The sequence below is a fragment of the Ostrinia furnacalis genome, unplaced genomic scaffold (genome assembly GCF_004193835.3).
Source record: "Ostrinia furnacalis isolate ACB-3 unplaced genomic scaffold, ASM419383v2 OfSCF1351, whole genome shotgun sequence".
Classification (NCBI taxonomy): Eukaryota; Metazoa; Arthropoda; class Insecta; order Lepidoptera; family Crambidae; genus Ostrinia; species Ostrinia furnacalis.
This window is the reverse complement of record NW_021131590.1, coordinates 308,164-322,211: the sequence shown is the minus strand read 5'-3', so window position 1 is coordinate 322,211 and position 14,048 is coordinate 308,164. Positions and strand designations below refer to the sequence as shown.

Sequence of the window (14,048 nt, the reverse complement as noted above, 5' to 3'; positions counted from 1 at the left end):
TCGTATTGAGTGTTCCTACAACGGCAGCGAACGCGTCGTCGGAAGGCTCGCGCGCGTCCGAGGCCGGCGAGGCCAACGCTCCGCGCGGCTCCACCCTGCCCCGCGCGGCCACCTCCCCCGCGCCCAAGTACTCGCCCGACGCCTCGCCCAGCTCCTCCGTCACCAGCGAGGGAGCGCCGTAAGTACCGCCACAGAATAATAATAACTACTACCAGGCCTGTTCATCTCCGCGAGTTTACATCGAAAACAAAACACCCACGATGGCCCACCTACAGGATACTATTCGACAAGACCTCACATACGAGCGAACATTGACTCACGCACGCGTATTCTTGTGTATGATGGAAGAAAATAAAGAAAATGGTGTACTAAATATTGTGCAGCATTTAACTGCCTAAATAATAATAAAAACACAGAATGTACTTTTTTAAGTTACCTCAAGATACTGAGAGAAATAAGTAGTCAATATTATTCATGATAATTCATGCTAAATCATGTATTTCCTCCGCCATTTTCCGCAGTTTGGCACCTCACGTCACATAATTTTACCGAAGTCAGCCCTATAGCTTCGGCGCAATGCCGATCATTGACTTTTGTCAACAAAATGGTGCTTGACTCTTGAGACAGGCAAAATTACACCATATTGTTAATGACATTGAGCATACATTTTTTTAAATACCTTCGCGAAGTAAAACTTCTGTACGTAGTACTTATTATTATTCTGTGGTACCGCGCAGAAATTTTGGAGTCGGCTGTGCATACTTGGCAGACCAGGTGGGAGGGAGAGATGAAGGGTCGTGAGCTCAGCCAGTTCTTCCCCGACGTCTGGGAGACTCAGCATGCGCTGGGTCGCACCAGATTATGTAACTTCCCAGGTACTTAGAGGGCATAGCTGCTTTAATAAGCGGCTGTGCAACATGGAGTTAAGGGATGATGTGTGTGTGGATATGGGGAGCTCGAGGAGGACCGTCACCACATATTGTGGTACTGTCCCCTTTATAGGGATATTCGTGGGGAGCTGCTGCAGGGAATCGTGCTGGAAACGTACCCCTATCGACCGGCTCAAGGCGTTTGCGTACAAGTGGCATGAGTGACGAACAGCCCCGAACAGTTCGGCGCCATAGTTCTGGGGCTGATACTAACACGAAACGAGGAGTAGCAGCCCCATAGAGGCAGTCCTTGTCCCTATATTGTTGCGGCGCTTCTTCTCAGCACTTGCCAAATGTTGGTCTCGAAGCGCTGGTAGGGTAAAAAGATTATGAGACATGTAGAGGCTCCTTAAGAGCAAAATGACGATTTGTAAGAACTATTTATTAGTCTAAACAAATAAAGAAATTTTGACTTTGACTTTGACATAACGGGGAGAGTCGCTCCATAGGGACAAGGACTAGATCAAAGAACTTGTAGGGAATCAAGCATTGCGCGCAGGAGAGTGCAACCTGCCACGGCAGACGCAGTTACGCACGCATCTCCCGCGATTCGGCCAGTTATAACCGGAAGGTTGGAATGGCCATGGGTGGTGGTGGAATGCCGCGCACCCAAGTACTCGCCCGACGCCTCGCCCAGCTCGTCCGGTACCAGCGAGAGAGCGCCGTAAGTACATCAATAGTAACAGAGGCATCATCTGTTGCTCCACTGGCTCACCTGGAAGTCTTTAAATAGACTTCGGACGCAGGTTGGCCGTAGTAAGGACAGTCTGGTCAGGTGGGGATTCTTGGATGGCTTAAACATGGAGTGCAGGTGCGGTTTTGTTCCCCAGTCGATGAAGCACCTGATGTTGTGTCCTGAGTGCCCAAGCAACTGCACTCAGGAGGATTTGATGAGTGCTGCTGACAACGCCACTTTTGTGGCGGAGTTTTGGGCTGACACTGTGTAGGTTTGCTGTCGACACGAAAAGAAGATGATCTGTTGCTGACTAGAGCGCTATATCATAAAGCTCTGGCTGATCCTTCAAGCAGCACGTCACCAAAACGAGGTACACGTATCGCCCGTTTCAGGTCTGGTATTAGAGATAAAAGATGACATTATAGTCTGATATGCCTCAATCAAACGGTCACTGATTCATTTTAATCCAATCTTCCGCTTACCAGTGAACTTTCATCTAGCGAAAAGCGAAAACGCTAATTGTCATTGATATTCAAATGATAATTTTATCTTTACTTTGCGTCCCCAACCCGTTGGAATCACACACTCCCATCGCCTGTGGTTAGTTAGATCCTTCAATGTAGACTAAATGACATGAAGATAATAATCCTTCTTTACCAGATACCCGACGCAAAGCGGTTCCAACAACATCTCTGAAGCAACGTTCACGATCAAGCCGATACTCAACGAACTGCGCGAGCGCCGCGAGGACTACGAGCGACTGGCCGAGAAGATTGACGCGCTCAAGGTAAGCTAGTTGCCTAAAAAAATTTTTTTAGTCCGTAATGTTTAATATCAAAAAATATTGGACACATATATTTTTATTTGTCAATCTAACAAATAATTACATAGTTATGGTGCGTTGAAGTTGCGCACGACGTCACAACGTGCGGCATTTTTAAGCAAGCGTTGACGTCACGGGCCTCTTCTTATGAACTTTGGGGCGCTTTATCTCTTTAAATTTTCATTAGTTTGAAAAAGTGAAAAATACGTGTAGAGTATTTTTTGATAAGTTAAATGACGGACTAATTAAAACTCTTGCTTTTTGACCCAGGCAACATCCCCATTGGAAGAAAGAAAGAAAACAACGTACCTATATCACATTCGGCCGTCCTACAAACACAAATAGGCTCATAAAAACACAACAGCAACGCAAAAAAACATGAATATAGAAATAGAAGCAGTTCGCCACCTTGTCGAAATCGCGATGCCCATTGCAATGGGACCCTACCAGCACATGTGGTTTTTGACGGGACTATTCCCACCACTGTAACTCCATGCACATGTGGTTTGACGCTTGTATTTAATGTGCCACTTTATGCTTCTTTCACCTTCCGGTAGGAATTCTTTTGCCTTACTAATATTAATAAAGCCATCCAAAGTATACCTAAAAGTCGTGTATAACCTTGAGTACCCAAAAGCTCAGAACGACATCTGCGATCCCTTCTCCACACCCCTTAGGGGTAAATGCCCTACCATAAATGAATCTAGTGCTGCGATGGTTTTTACAGAGTCGTGTCAAATGTCCATATTGGTTCATACGGTTTACGATAGAAGCAGTTGATTTTATTATGATTCAAATGTCAATTTACCTATTGCTCTCCTTACAGAACTTGTCACAAGAGGTGTCATTCCTATCGGCCGCGCTTCAGGAAGAACGCTTCAAGACGGAGCGGCTAGAGGAGCAAATCAATGATCTCACTGAACTACACCAAAACGAGGTAGGTATAATATTATCTTCTATTTTTAGGCTGGTTATTTTACTTTAACAAAGGTCAAAAGTCTAAGTCAAACTTCATATAAAAACACTGGTTATTATTATAGTCACGGTTAAAATAAGGTGGTAATATAGCAGATCTCAATGACTGAGTAGAACCAAAATGCGCGTCCTAGTTCGAGCCCTTACTGAACATTGCGACTGTCCGAATCAAGAACGGCTTTCCACCAAGGTGGAGCGGAGAGATGTGTCGGGCGAACAAAATTTTGTCAGCGGTGGCGGTGGAAATAATTAAATCTGATTGGTTATTCAAAACACATCTCCGCTCCGCTCCGCCTTGGTTGAGGCCGGGCCTAAGGTGGATGATACGCCACTACATATCCTTACAGACTTCGGAGTCTGTGGACCGTATTTGTACGATGCGTAAGCGCAGCTTACAGTTAGGCAAAGTGACTAAATTAACCATGTGTACAAAAATCCTGCTTCTCGAGAATAGATCACCATACCCTACATTCTTAGCCTTGTTTTGTCTTCAGGTGGAAAATTTAAAACAAGCGTTGACTGACGTAGAAGAGAAAGTGCAATACCAGAGCGAGGAGCGGATACGAGATATCCACGAAGCGCTCGACCTCTGCCAGACTAAAGTGAGTGTTTTCTTGACTGTAATATCCTCATTCTTCGTTTGTAGGTACCTAATGTAGTTGTGAAATACTTGAGCGCCAAATTATGATCTTGTTGCCCCATTGCCTTTTCAGTAGGCATTCTTTCGTTTTCGATATATGTAATCTATTTAATTAATAACTACCTAACTACTTATATACTCGTATTGTTATAAATTTAGCGCATAACTGAGTCAGATAGTACTTGAAGTATTGGAGTAGCACGGGATAAAAACACCCTCAGGCACTCAAGCGCTGCAGCTGGTTTGGTTAAGCGTACCTATAAAAAATCAATTGAGTCGGGGAAAAAGTAACTTCATAGATCATGATATCGGCAACAATATTAACTACTCATTGCCGGTCATGTCGTCTCGCTCTATCGCAAAGAATCACCATTTGATGACAGCGAGACCAAAAACGAAAATGGATAGTTAACACTGTGGCCGTGTGTACTTTAGCTACAGTGTTTAGACAGGCTGAAGTGGCAATGGGGAGGGCACATAGTACGCAGAACTGACGGCCGATGGGGCAGCAAGGCTCTGGAGTGGAGGCCACGTACCGGAGGGCGCAGCGTAGCAAGAAGATCGACGAACTCATAAAGGTAGCAGGAAGGCGCTGGATGCAGGCCCCTACCAACCGGCCACTATGAAAATCATTAGGGCGGGCATATGTTCAACATTGGATAGTGACGATGAAGAGCTTAGACAGCTCGTTAAATGCACGTCAATTATTATTACTGACGGGATTGCTACCATGTACCTTAATTTTCAGTTTCCGATATTCCGGCACTGTTGCAAGCACCATGGTCACGGTGTAACAGGAAAATTGCGTCCCGTCAGTAACAATAATTACGTTAGTGACCATGAAAGTTTAATGCCCGTTTTCACCATCAATCCCTAATATTTCAGTGACCCCTATGGTAACAATTAACAAGAGTTTTGTGGTCATAGGGGTCACTTAAAAATTAGGGATTGATGGTGAAAAATGGGCATAAAACAATTTTTTGTACGTTCTACAGTGATTTCAATAATAAATAAATGTTTTAGCACAGAATAATAATAAGTAGTACGTACAGAAGTTTTACTTCGCGAAGGTATTTAAAAAAATGTATGCTCAATGTCATTAACAATATGGTGTAATTTAGCCTGTCTCTAGAGTCAAGCACCATTTTGTTGACAAACGTCAGTGATCGGCACTGCGCCGAAGCTATAGGGCTGACTTCGGTAAAATGATGTGACGTGAGGTGCTAAACTGCGGAAAATGGCGGAAGAAATACAAATTATCATGAATAATATTAACTACTTATTTACCTCTCAGTATCTTGAGGCAACTTATAAAAATACATTCTGTGTTTTTATTATTATTTAGGCAGTTAAATACTGCACAGTATTTAGTACACCATTTTCTTTATTTTCTTCCATCATACACAAGAATACGCGTGCGTGAGTCAATGTTCGCTCGTATGTGAGGCCTTGTCGAATAGTATCCTGTAGGTGGGCCATTGTGCGTGTTTTGTTTTCGATGTAAACTCGCGGAGATGAACAGGCCTGGTTTTAGTAATAGAATGTGTTTCTTTAATTGGCTTATGTTCAAGTTGTATCTTCCTGCACATTTATGTACAACTAGCTGACCCGGCGAACTTCGTACCGCCTTAGAGCTAGCGTAGAGATTTTCTTAATATTTTTTTCCGTAAGAACCATCCTTGGACTTCCACAAACATTTAAAAAAAAGAATTATCGAAATCGGTTCAGCCGTTCACACGTGATGCCGTGACAACGCGAAACGGGTTTCATTTTTATATATATAGATTTAATGCTGTTGAAACATTGTTAAACAAATAAAATAAAATATCTTTCAAACTCCAGATTAGCAAACTAGAGCAATGGATGGCAGGCGGCGGCGGCGGCGGCGTGGCGGGCGGCGGCGGCGACACCGGCGGCGCCGCCGCGCTCCCGCCGCGCCTGCTGCTCGTCAAGCTGCTCAACGTGGCGCTCACATTGCTCCAGCTGGCCCTACTGCTGGTGGCCACCGTGGCTGGGGTGGCCATGCCCTTCCTGCGCACCAGGTGAGTGGCTCGCGTCCGGCATCTGTCCAGGCGGCCGCGCTCCCGCCGCGCCTGCTGCTCGTCAAGCTGCTCAACGTGGCGCTCACATTGCTGCAGCTGGCCCTACTGCTGGTGGCCACGGTGGCCGGGGTGGCCATGCCCTTCCTGCGCACCCGGTGAGTGGTAGCTAGGGACTAAAAAGAAAGTGGCATAGCTATGGTGAGTCAAGCTGCTCATCGTGGCGCTCACATTGCTCCAGCTGGCTCTACTGCTGGTGGCCATGCCCTTCCTGCGCACCAGGTGAGTGGCTAGCGTCTGGATACTTAACGCAGACGAATGCTTGAAGCAAGGCCAAGGCCATGTTTTTCCTGTACACCAGGGTTGAGAGAGTAGACCATGGGGTAAGGTCACAAGAATGAGTCAAGCTGCTCAATTAGCGCTCACGCTGCTGCCACTGGCCTTGCTATTGTCATGCCTTTCATAATAGTGCCGATGCCTTTCATACGCACCAGGTGCTAGGAAGTTAAAAGATAGTGGCATAGGTATGGTGCGTCAAGCTGCTCAACGTGGCGCTGACGCTGCTGCAGCTGGCTCTACTGCTGGTGGCCACTGTGGCCGGGGTGGCCATGCCCTTCCTGCGCACCAGGTGAGTGACTACAGCAGTTGTTCTTAACCTTTAAATCATAATGGGACCATTTTACTAAATTTCTGTCTTGTCAGGGAACACCTCATAATCATAATCAGTTAAAAGTAAACCAGTTTGACTACAAAAATCAGTTGAAAGTGGTTTTGACCAAGGTGTGCAAGTGCACTTCGTGGACCACTTGAAATGCCTCCAGGGACCACCAGTGGTCCGCGGACCACCGGTTAAAAACCACTGGGCTAGAGGATGTACAGGTTATATGGTAGAATGGGCCCACAAGAGTGAGTCATCAAGCTGCTCAAAATGGCGCTTACATTGCTGCAGCTGGCCCTACTGCTGGTGGCTACTGTCGCCGGGGTGGCCATGCCCTTCCTGCGCACCCGGTGAGTGGCTCGAGGATGGTAAAGTATGATGGCGCTTATAGTGGCCATAGGAAGGGCCACAAGTGGTTTTATTACTGGTAACGACCGTGACTGGAGTGGCCATGCCTGTCCTGCTTAACACAACATCTTTTCGTCCTATTCCACGCAAAAAGCAATGAAGGCTACGTACCGCAAAGTATACAGATAATCCCATAAAAGTTTCCGGTCGCTGGATGCTAACGGAAAATTATTAGGAGAGGCCTATGTTCAGCTGTAGACGTCCTGTGACTGACATGATGATGATGATGAAGTGATCAAGTGAATAGCTAGAGACTAGCTATAGGTGATATTGTGCTTTAGGGCTACTAGAGTGAGTTGTCAAACTGCTCAACGTGGCGCTCACACTGCTGCAAGTGGACTTGCTATTGATAGTCTTGGTTGGCGTGGCCATGCCCTTCCCGCGCACCAGGTGAGTGGCTGGCGTCCGGCATCTGTCCAGGCGGCCGCGCTCCCGCCGCGCCTGCTGCTCGTCAAGCTGCTCAACGTGGCGCTCACATTGCTCCAGCTGGCCCTACTGCTGGTGGCCACCGTGGCTGGGGTGGCCATGCCCTTCCTGCGCACCAGGTGAGTGGCTCGCGTCCGGCATCTGTCCAGGCGGCCGCGCTCCCGCCGCGCCTGCTGCTCGTCAAGCTGCTCAACGTGGCGCTCACATTGCTCCAGCTGGCCCTACTGCTGGTGGCCACTGTGGCTGGGGTGGCCATGCCCTTCCTGCGCACCAGGTGAGTGGCTCGAGCAGTGGTTCTTAACCGGTGGTCCGCGGACCACTGGTGGTCCCTGGAGGCATTCCAAGTGGTCCACGAAGACATCGTAATAAACAAGTGATGTGACGTGATGAGTCGAGTAAACATAACGCAAACGGCGCACAGTGGGCGAGAAATCAATCTTCCCTATAATAGGATTTAAAAAAAAAAAACAAATTGGTCCCTGACAAAACAGAAATTGGTAAAATGGTCCCTCATGACTTAGAGGTTAAGAACCACTGGGCTAGAGGTAAGATAGAAGATACACTATCTGGTTAGGCCACAAGAGTGAGTCAAGCTTCTCATTAGCGCTCACGCTGCTGCCACGACCTTGCTATTGTCATGCCTTTCATACGCATCAGGTGAGTGGTAGCTAGGGACTAAAAAGAAAGTGGCATAGCTATGGATGTAGGGTGAGTCAAGCTGCTCAACGTGGCGCTTATATTACTGCTTCTGGCCTTGCTGCTGGTAGGCACCGTCGTCGGGCTGAGTGCATAGATAGGTGAGATGGCGCTTTATAAGAACCGCTCCAATATGCAACGTGAAAGAGTGCTCATAGGGGCCATGAGGTGGGCTAACGCTCCAGAGGCCATGGTTCATGATACTCGTTAGGGCCAGTTATTGGCTTTCGTTTTTTCGTGATGCCTTTCATAAATTGTTGTTCTTAGGAACATCAGAAAGTGTTTTTTGAGACCATTTATTAGAGCTTATACGGCCGTGAGATCGTGTTTAAAGGAATTATGGGATATAAAGACCATGTAATGATGCTCATAGGAGCTAACAGATGATACTCATCATGTCTTGACCTTGATTGAGCCTTTTGTCCCTTAAAGAACTTCAATCTCAACACTTCTACAGATAATCTCAGTGTTAGAATCAAGAAAATGTTGAAATTAAAATAATTTATTCTATCTTAAATAGATTCTAAATAAAATGACATTCTATTACAGATTGACAGCTAGTCTGAGATCTCTCTTTCTCTGTCTAGTAATCGAGACTCCCTATTTTCCCCTACATTTTCTACTATACCCCGTTACTAAACGAATGCCTTAACTTCCCAGAGTGCGCGTGCTAACCACAAGCCTGGCAGTAATGGTGGGTGTTATGGTGCTGAAGCAATGGCCGGAGGTCACGCAGCTGTCGGAAGCGCTGGTGCGCCGCCTCAAGGAGTACATCCTCGACTCGCGCCACGACAGGTAATGGGCGGACGGGGGGAGGGCGGTACCTGCTGAGGGGAGAGGGAATGACACGTGCTCTGTCACGTGACAGGGGATGACACGTGTGTTGTCACATGACAGAGAGGAATAGCAAGCGCATTGTCACGTGACAGGGTGTATGACACGTGCATCGTCACGTGACAGGGGACGAATGATTCATGCATTATCACGTGACAGGGAGAATGACACGTGCTCTGTTACGAGACAGGGGAGTGACACGTGTGTTGTCACGTGACGGGTGAATGACACGTGCATTGTCACGTGACAGGGAGAATGACACGTGCTCTGTTACGTGACAGAGGATAGACACGTGTGTTGTCACGTGACGGGTGAATGACACGTGCATTGTCACGTGACAGGACGAATGACACCTGCATTGTCACGTGACAGGGGGAATGATACCTGCATGTCACGCGACAGGGTGAATGACACGTGACAGGGAGGAATGACACGTACTGTTGTCACGTGGCAAGAGGCATGACACGTGCATTGCCACGTGACAGGGTGAATGACACCTGCATTGTCACGTGTCAGGGTGAATGATAAGTGACAGGGAGAAATGAGGGAGTAGGTAATATTGCGCAAGTGCCCTGCCATTTCCTCAGCATTAACTCGTTACTCAGCGGTTACTGCCCGACTATTCACGTTTGCCTTATGTGACAAGAGGGGTGGTGTGGCGGGATTATGTTGTATATCATATGTCAAAACGATCGTTACATTATGTAATTTTCTATGGTCTATAGCAATAATATTTTTTTAAATAAAAAATTACTTGAGGACGTCAAAAAATGTCATCGATTTCAAGAGTGGTCGCGCCCTGTCAAGGCAAACGCCTTTGGCGGGCTATTTCTGACAGCAGCATAGGCCAATGACAGATCGCGTGAACTGTCATGGGTCGTCGTTGGCCTATGATCGCGCCAGCGATGGCGATCTGCAAATCTTTACTTAACAAATTGCCTTAAACCTTTTTTTAATACAGTCAAATGTCTCTTTGCCTAAAATTTTTGTTTCGACAGTCTGTCAAATCGCTGTCAAAAAATAAAATATGACGTTTATTCCGTGAAACTTAGATCGTAGTGTAACATCTGTCCTTTATAATCATTTCCGTCCGTTCGCACTCTATGACGTACAGCATAAGCCCCGCCCACTCAGATGTAGCGTTACAGGTCCAGGTAGAAAACTAACAGTTGATTTCAGAATAAGCTAGAAATATATGAATAATAACGGTGTTGGGAATGTAATGGGTGACATTCAGGAGCCTTGGACGGTTACGATCTAAAATTATAACACAATACACGCGTTGGGACATGCTTATAATTTACTGTCAAAATGAAGTCGGTTAAAAAGATTCAGATGTATGTGATTGGTCTTATTAATGAAACTATCAATATGTTTTGGGGTCCTTGCATTATTAATACAGATTTGGAAGCAATAAACTTATTGAGTATTGAGATTTTGGATATAAAAAATGCAATAAAAAGTTTCCTGGAGGATAAAGTATTTCTTTGGTTTAAATATTATAATATGTGTTTTTAAACAACTTGATTTGTTGAAATGCTGGCCAAGGGTTTTGAATGTCAGCCATCTATTAGTTCGTCTCATATTTTTGTTACATTCACTCATGGCCACAATGTAAGTTACAGTATCTNCAGCGGCGCCGGAGCGGGCAACGAGCGGGCAGCGGCGAGGGAGCGGGCAGCGGACTCCTTTTTTTGCCCACAATAAATCGAGCGTTAGGAATAAATTTGAATCGAAATAAAATGGTCGCCGTTGTTCAGACATTTCGTTTGCGAATAAAAACAAATATCTCGACAACACAACCCCGAACACAACACTTCGCCGCTAAAGCGCCGCGCGAGCTGCCCGCTTGTTTCGAGAACGGGTCTGCGTTGCCCGCCCCGCCGCCGCTCCCGCCCCGCTGCCCGCTAAACTCGAGGCTGAGGCCTAAGGGCTCCTGCACACGACGCCGCCACCGCGCCGTCGCCGCGCCGCTACACTGTTCATACGCACCGAGTAAAACCGCCGCCGCGCCGCCACCGCGCCATCAAAGCATAATGTCGCGCGCGGCGCGGTGGCAGCGCGGCGGTTGCGCGGCAGCGGTGTTCACGCGGCGCGTATAAACAGTGCAAAGGCGCGGCGACGGCGCGGCGGCGGCGCGGTAGCGGCATCGTGTGCAGGAGCGCTTACAAAAGTTTTCCAAAATGTTGATGTAGGTATGTTGACCGAATGTTGTAAACGTCAAGGGAATCACATGTACGATAAAATTTATAAAACATAGTAAATTTTAATATAAATTGCACTAAATTTCCTTTAAATTGCAATAGCTTAAGTGTACAGTTTTCGTTTCCTTGAATTTTCAAAAGTGAATTTTCTTCTGGGCCACCCTGTAAAACAATATACACGAAGTTGTGGAGAGATGGTGCTCGTGCTAGGCTCCGAAGATCCTGTGTTACGAGTTTTTTATTTTATTTTTATTGAAACGCTATTGGAATATTTTAAAATTCATGATCATATAAGTACCTAAGTATATATTACAGTGCGTTTATTAATCGTTTATTTATATATGGATTGTGTAGGTATACGTATAATTATATATTTTTTTCCTGTAAAAAAAATTAGCCAAATTTGCCGCCCCTCTAAATCTGCCGCCCTAGGCACTGGCCTACTTGGCCTATTGGTAAATCCGCCACTGCGGTGAAGTTTGTACCGGAGGAAAGTTAAACTGCCATTTTAACAGTCAAAACTGACGATTTATTCTGAGATTAATATTTACTCGTTTGGTCCAATCCACCCTTAATTAGTCATGTGTACAAAAAATTATAATAGTAGCCACGTTTTGTTTTTAGGTGGAAAATTTAAAGCAAGCGTTGACTGACGTAGAAGAGAAAGTGCAATACCAGAGCGAGGAGCGGATACGAGACATCCACGAAGCGCTCGACCTCTGCCAGACTAAAGTGAGTGTTTTCTTGACTGTAAATGTAATATCCTCATTCTTCGTTTGTAGGTACCTAATGTAGTTGTGAAATACTTGAGCGCCAAATTATGATCTTGTTGCCCCATTGCCTTTTCAGTAGGCATTCTTTCGTTTTAGATGTAATCTAATTAATAACTACCTATTTACTTATGTAACAGTATTGTTATAAATTTAGCGCATAACTGAGTCAGTTAGTACTTGAAGTATTGGAGTAGCACGGGATAAAAACACCCTCAGGCACTCAAGCGCTGCAGCTGGTTTGGTTAAGCGTACCTATAAAAAATCAATTGAGTCGGGGAAAAAGTAACTTCATAGATCATGATATCGGCAACAGTATTAACTACTCATTGCCGGTCATGTCGTCTCGCTCTATCGCAAAGAATCACCATTTGATGACAGCGAGACCAAAAACGAAAATGGATAGTTAACACTGTGGCCGTGTGTACTTTAGCTACAGTGTTTAGACAGGCTGAAGTGGCAATGGGGAGGGCACATAGTACGCAGAACTGACGGCCGATGGGGCAGCAAGGCTCTGAAGTTGAGGCCATGTACCGGATAGCGCTGCGTAGCAGAAAGATCGACGACCTCATAAAGGTAGCAGGAAGGCGCAGGCCGCTACCAACCGGCCATTGTGGAAATCATTGGGGCGGGCATACAACATTGGTCAACAGTTCAACATTGGATAGTGATAATGAAGAGTTTAGAAAGCTCGTTAAATGCAGAGTAAATACAAATGAGTAGGTCATCTTCAGCGCAACCACGACTGGCTCCTCGCTAATCCCCGCTAAATTTTGTCAGTGGTTGCGTGCGCGCCGCATACGTGTTGGCGCGCTCACATACAAACCGCGCCCGTGCGTTTCTATGAAGATGACCTACTCATTTGTATTTACTCTGATAGTGATGATGAAGAATTTAGACAGCTCGTCAAATGTGCGTCAGTTCTTCAGTGATTGCAAAAATATCTTCCCAACTCCAGATTAGCAAACTAGAGCAATGGATGGCGGGCGGCGGCGGCGGCGGCGTGGCGGGCGGCGGCGGCGACACCGGCGGCGCCGCCGCACTCCCGCCGCGCCTGCTGCTCGTCAAGCTGCTCAACGTGGCGCTGACGCTGCTGCAGCTGGCTCTACTGCTGGTGGCCACCGTGGCCGGGGTGGCCATGCCCTTCCTGCGCACCCGGTGAGTGGTAGCTAGGGACTAAAAAGAAAGTGGCATAGCTATGGTGAGTCAAGCTGCTCATCGTGGCGCTCACATTGCTCCAGCTGGCTCTACTGCTGGTGGCTATGCCCTTCCTGCGCACCAGGTGACTGGCTAGCGTCTGGATACTTAACGCAGACGAATGCTTGAAGCAAGGCCAAGGCCATGTTTTTCCTGGCACCAGGGTTGAGAGAGTAGACCATGGGGTAAGGTCACAAGAATGAGTCAAGCTGCTCAATTAGCGCTCACGCTGCTGCCACTGGCCTTGCTATTGTCATGCCTTTCATAATAGTGCCGATGCCTTTCATACGCACCAGGTGCTAGGAAGTTAAAAGATAGTGGCATAGGTATGGTGCGTCAACCTGCTCAACGTGGCGCTGACGCTGCTGCAGCTGGCTCTACTGCTGGTGGCCACCGTGGCCGGGGTGGCCATGCCCTTCCTGCGCACCAGGTGAGTGGCTAGAAGCTGATAGAAGACACACTATGGGGTTAGGCCACAAGAGTGAGTCAAGCTTCTCATTAGCGCTCACGCTGCTGCCACGACCTTGCTATTGTCATGCCTTTCATACGCATCAGGTGAGTGGTAGCTAGGGACTAAAAAAGTGGCATAGCTATGGGTGTAGGGTGAGTCAAGCTGCGTAACGTGACGCTTACATTGCTCCAGCTGGCTCTACTGCTGGTGGCTACTGTGGCCGGGGTGGCCATGCCCTTCCTGCGCACCCGGTGAGTGGCTCGAGGATACGGGACTATTCCCACCTCTCGTTCCCACCACTGCAACTCCTGTGTAGCCAGGA

General features: G+C 47.0%; 1 protein-coding gene across 5 annotated transcripts in view; it reads left to right on the top strand.

The window, feature by feature from the left end:
• LOC114352397 (transmembrane and coiled-coil domains protein 2-like) overlaps positions 1-13,255 on the top strand; it is a 51,993-nt gene extending 38,738 nt beyond the window's left edge. For 3 of the 5 annotated variants that reach the window (XM_028303991.1, XM_028303989.1, XM_028303990.1), the window contains 6 exons: positions 28-178; positions 2,266-2,392; positions 3,255-3,365; positions 3,898-4,005; positions 5,886-6,085; positions 8,931-10,257. In XM_028303991.1, the coding sequence (XP_028159792.1) occupies positions 28-178; positions 2,266-2,392; positions 3,255-3,365; positions 3,898-4,005; positions 5,886-6,085; positions 8,931-9,069 (836 nt within the window). In that variant the 3' untranslated portion in view covers positions 9,070-10,257. Of the gene's footprint in view, positions 1-27; positions 179-2,265; positions 2,393-3,254; positions 3,366-3,897; positions 4,006-5,885; positions 6,086-8,930; positions 10,258-11,932; positions 12,041-13,036 lie in introns of those variants that run through there. The other 2 variants (XM_028303992.1, XM_028303993.1) reach the window with 2 other exon arrangements.
• Positions 13,256-14,048: the final 793 nt, after the last annotated feature.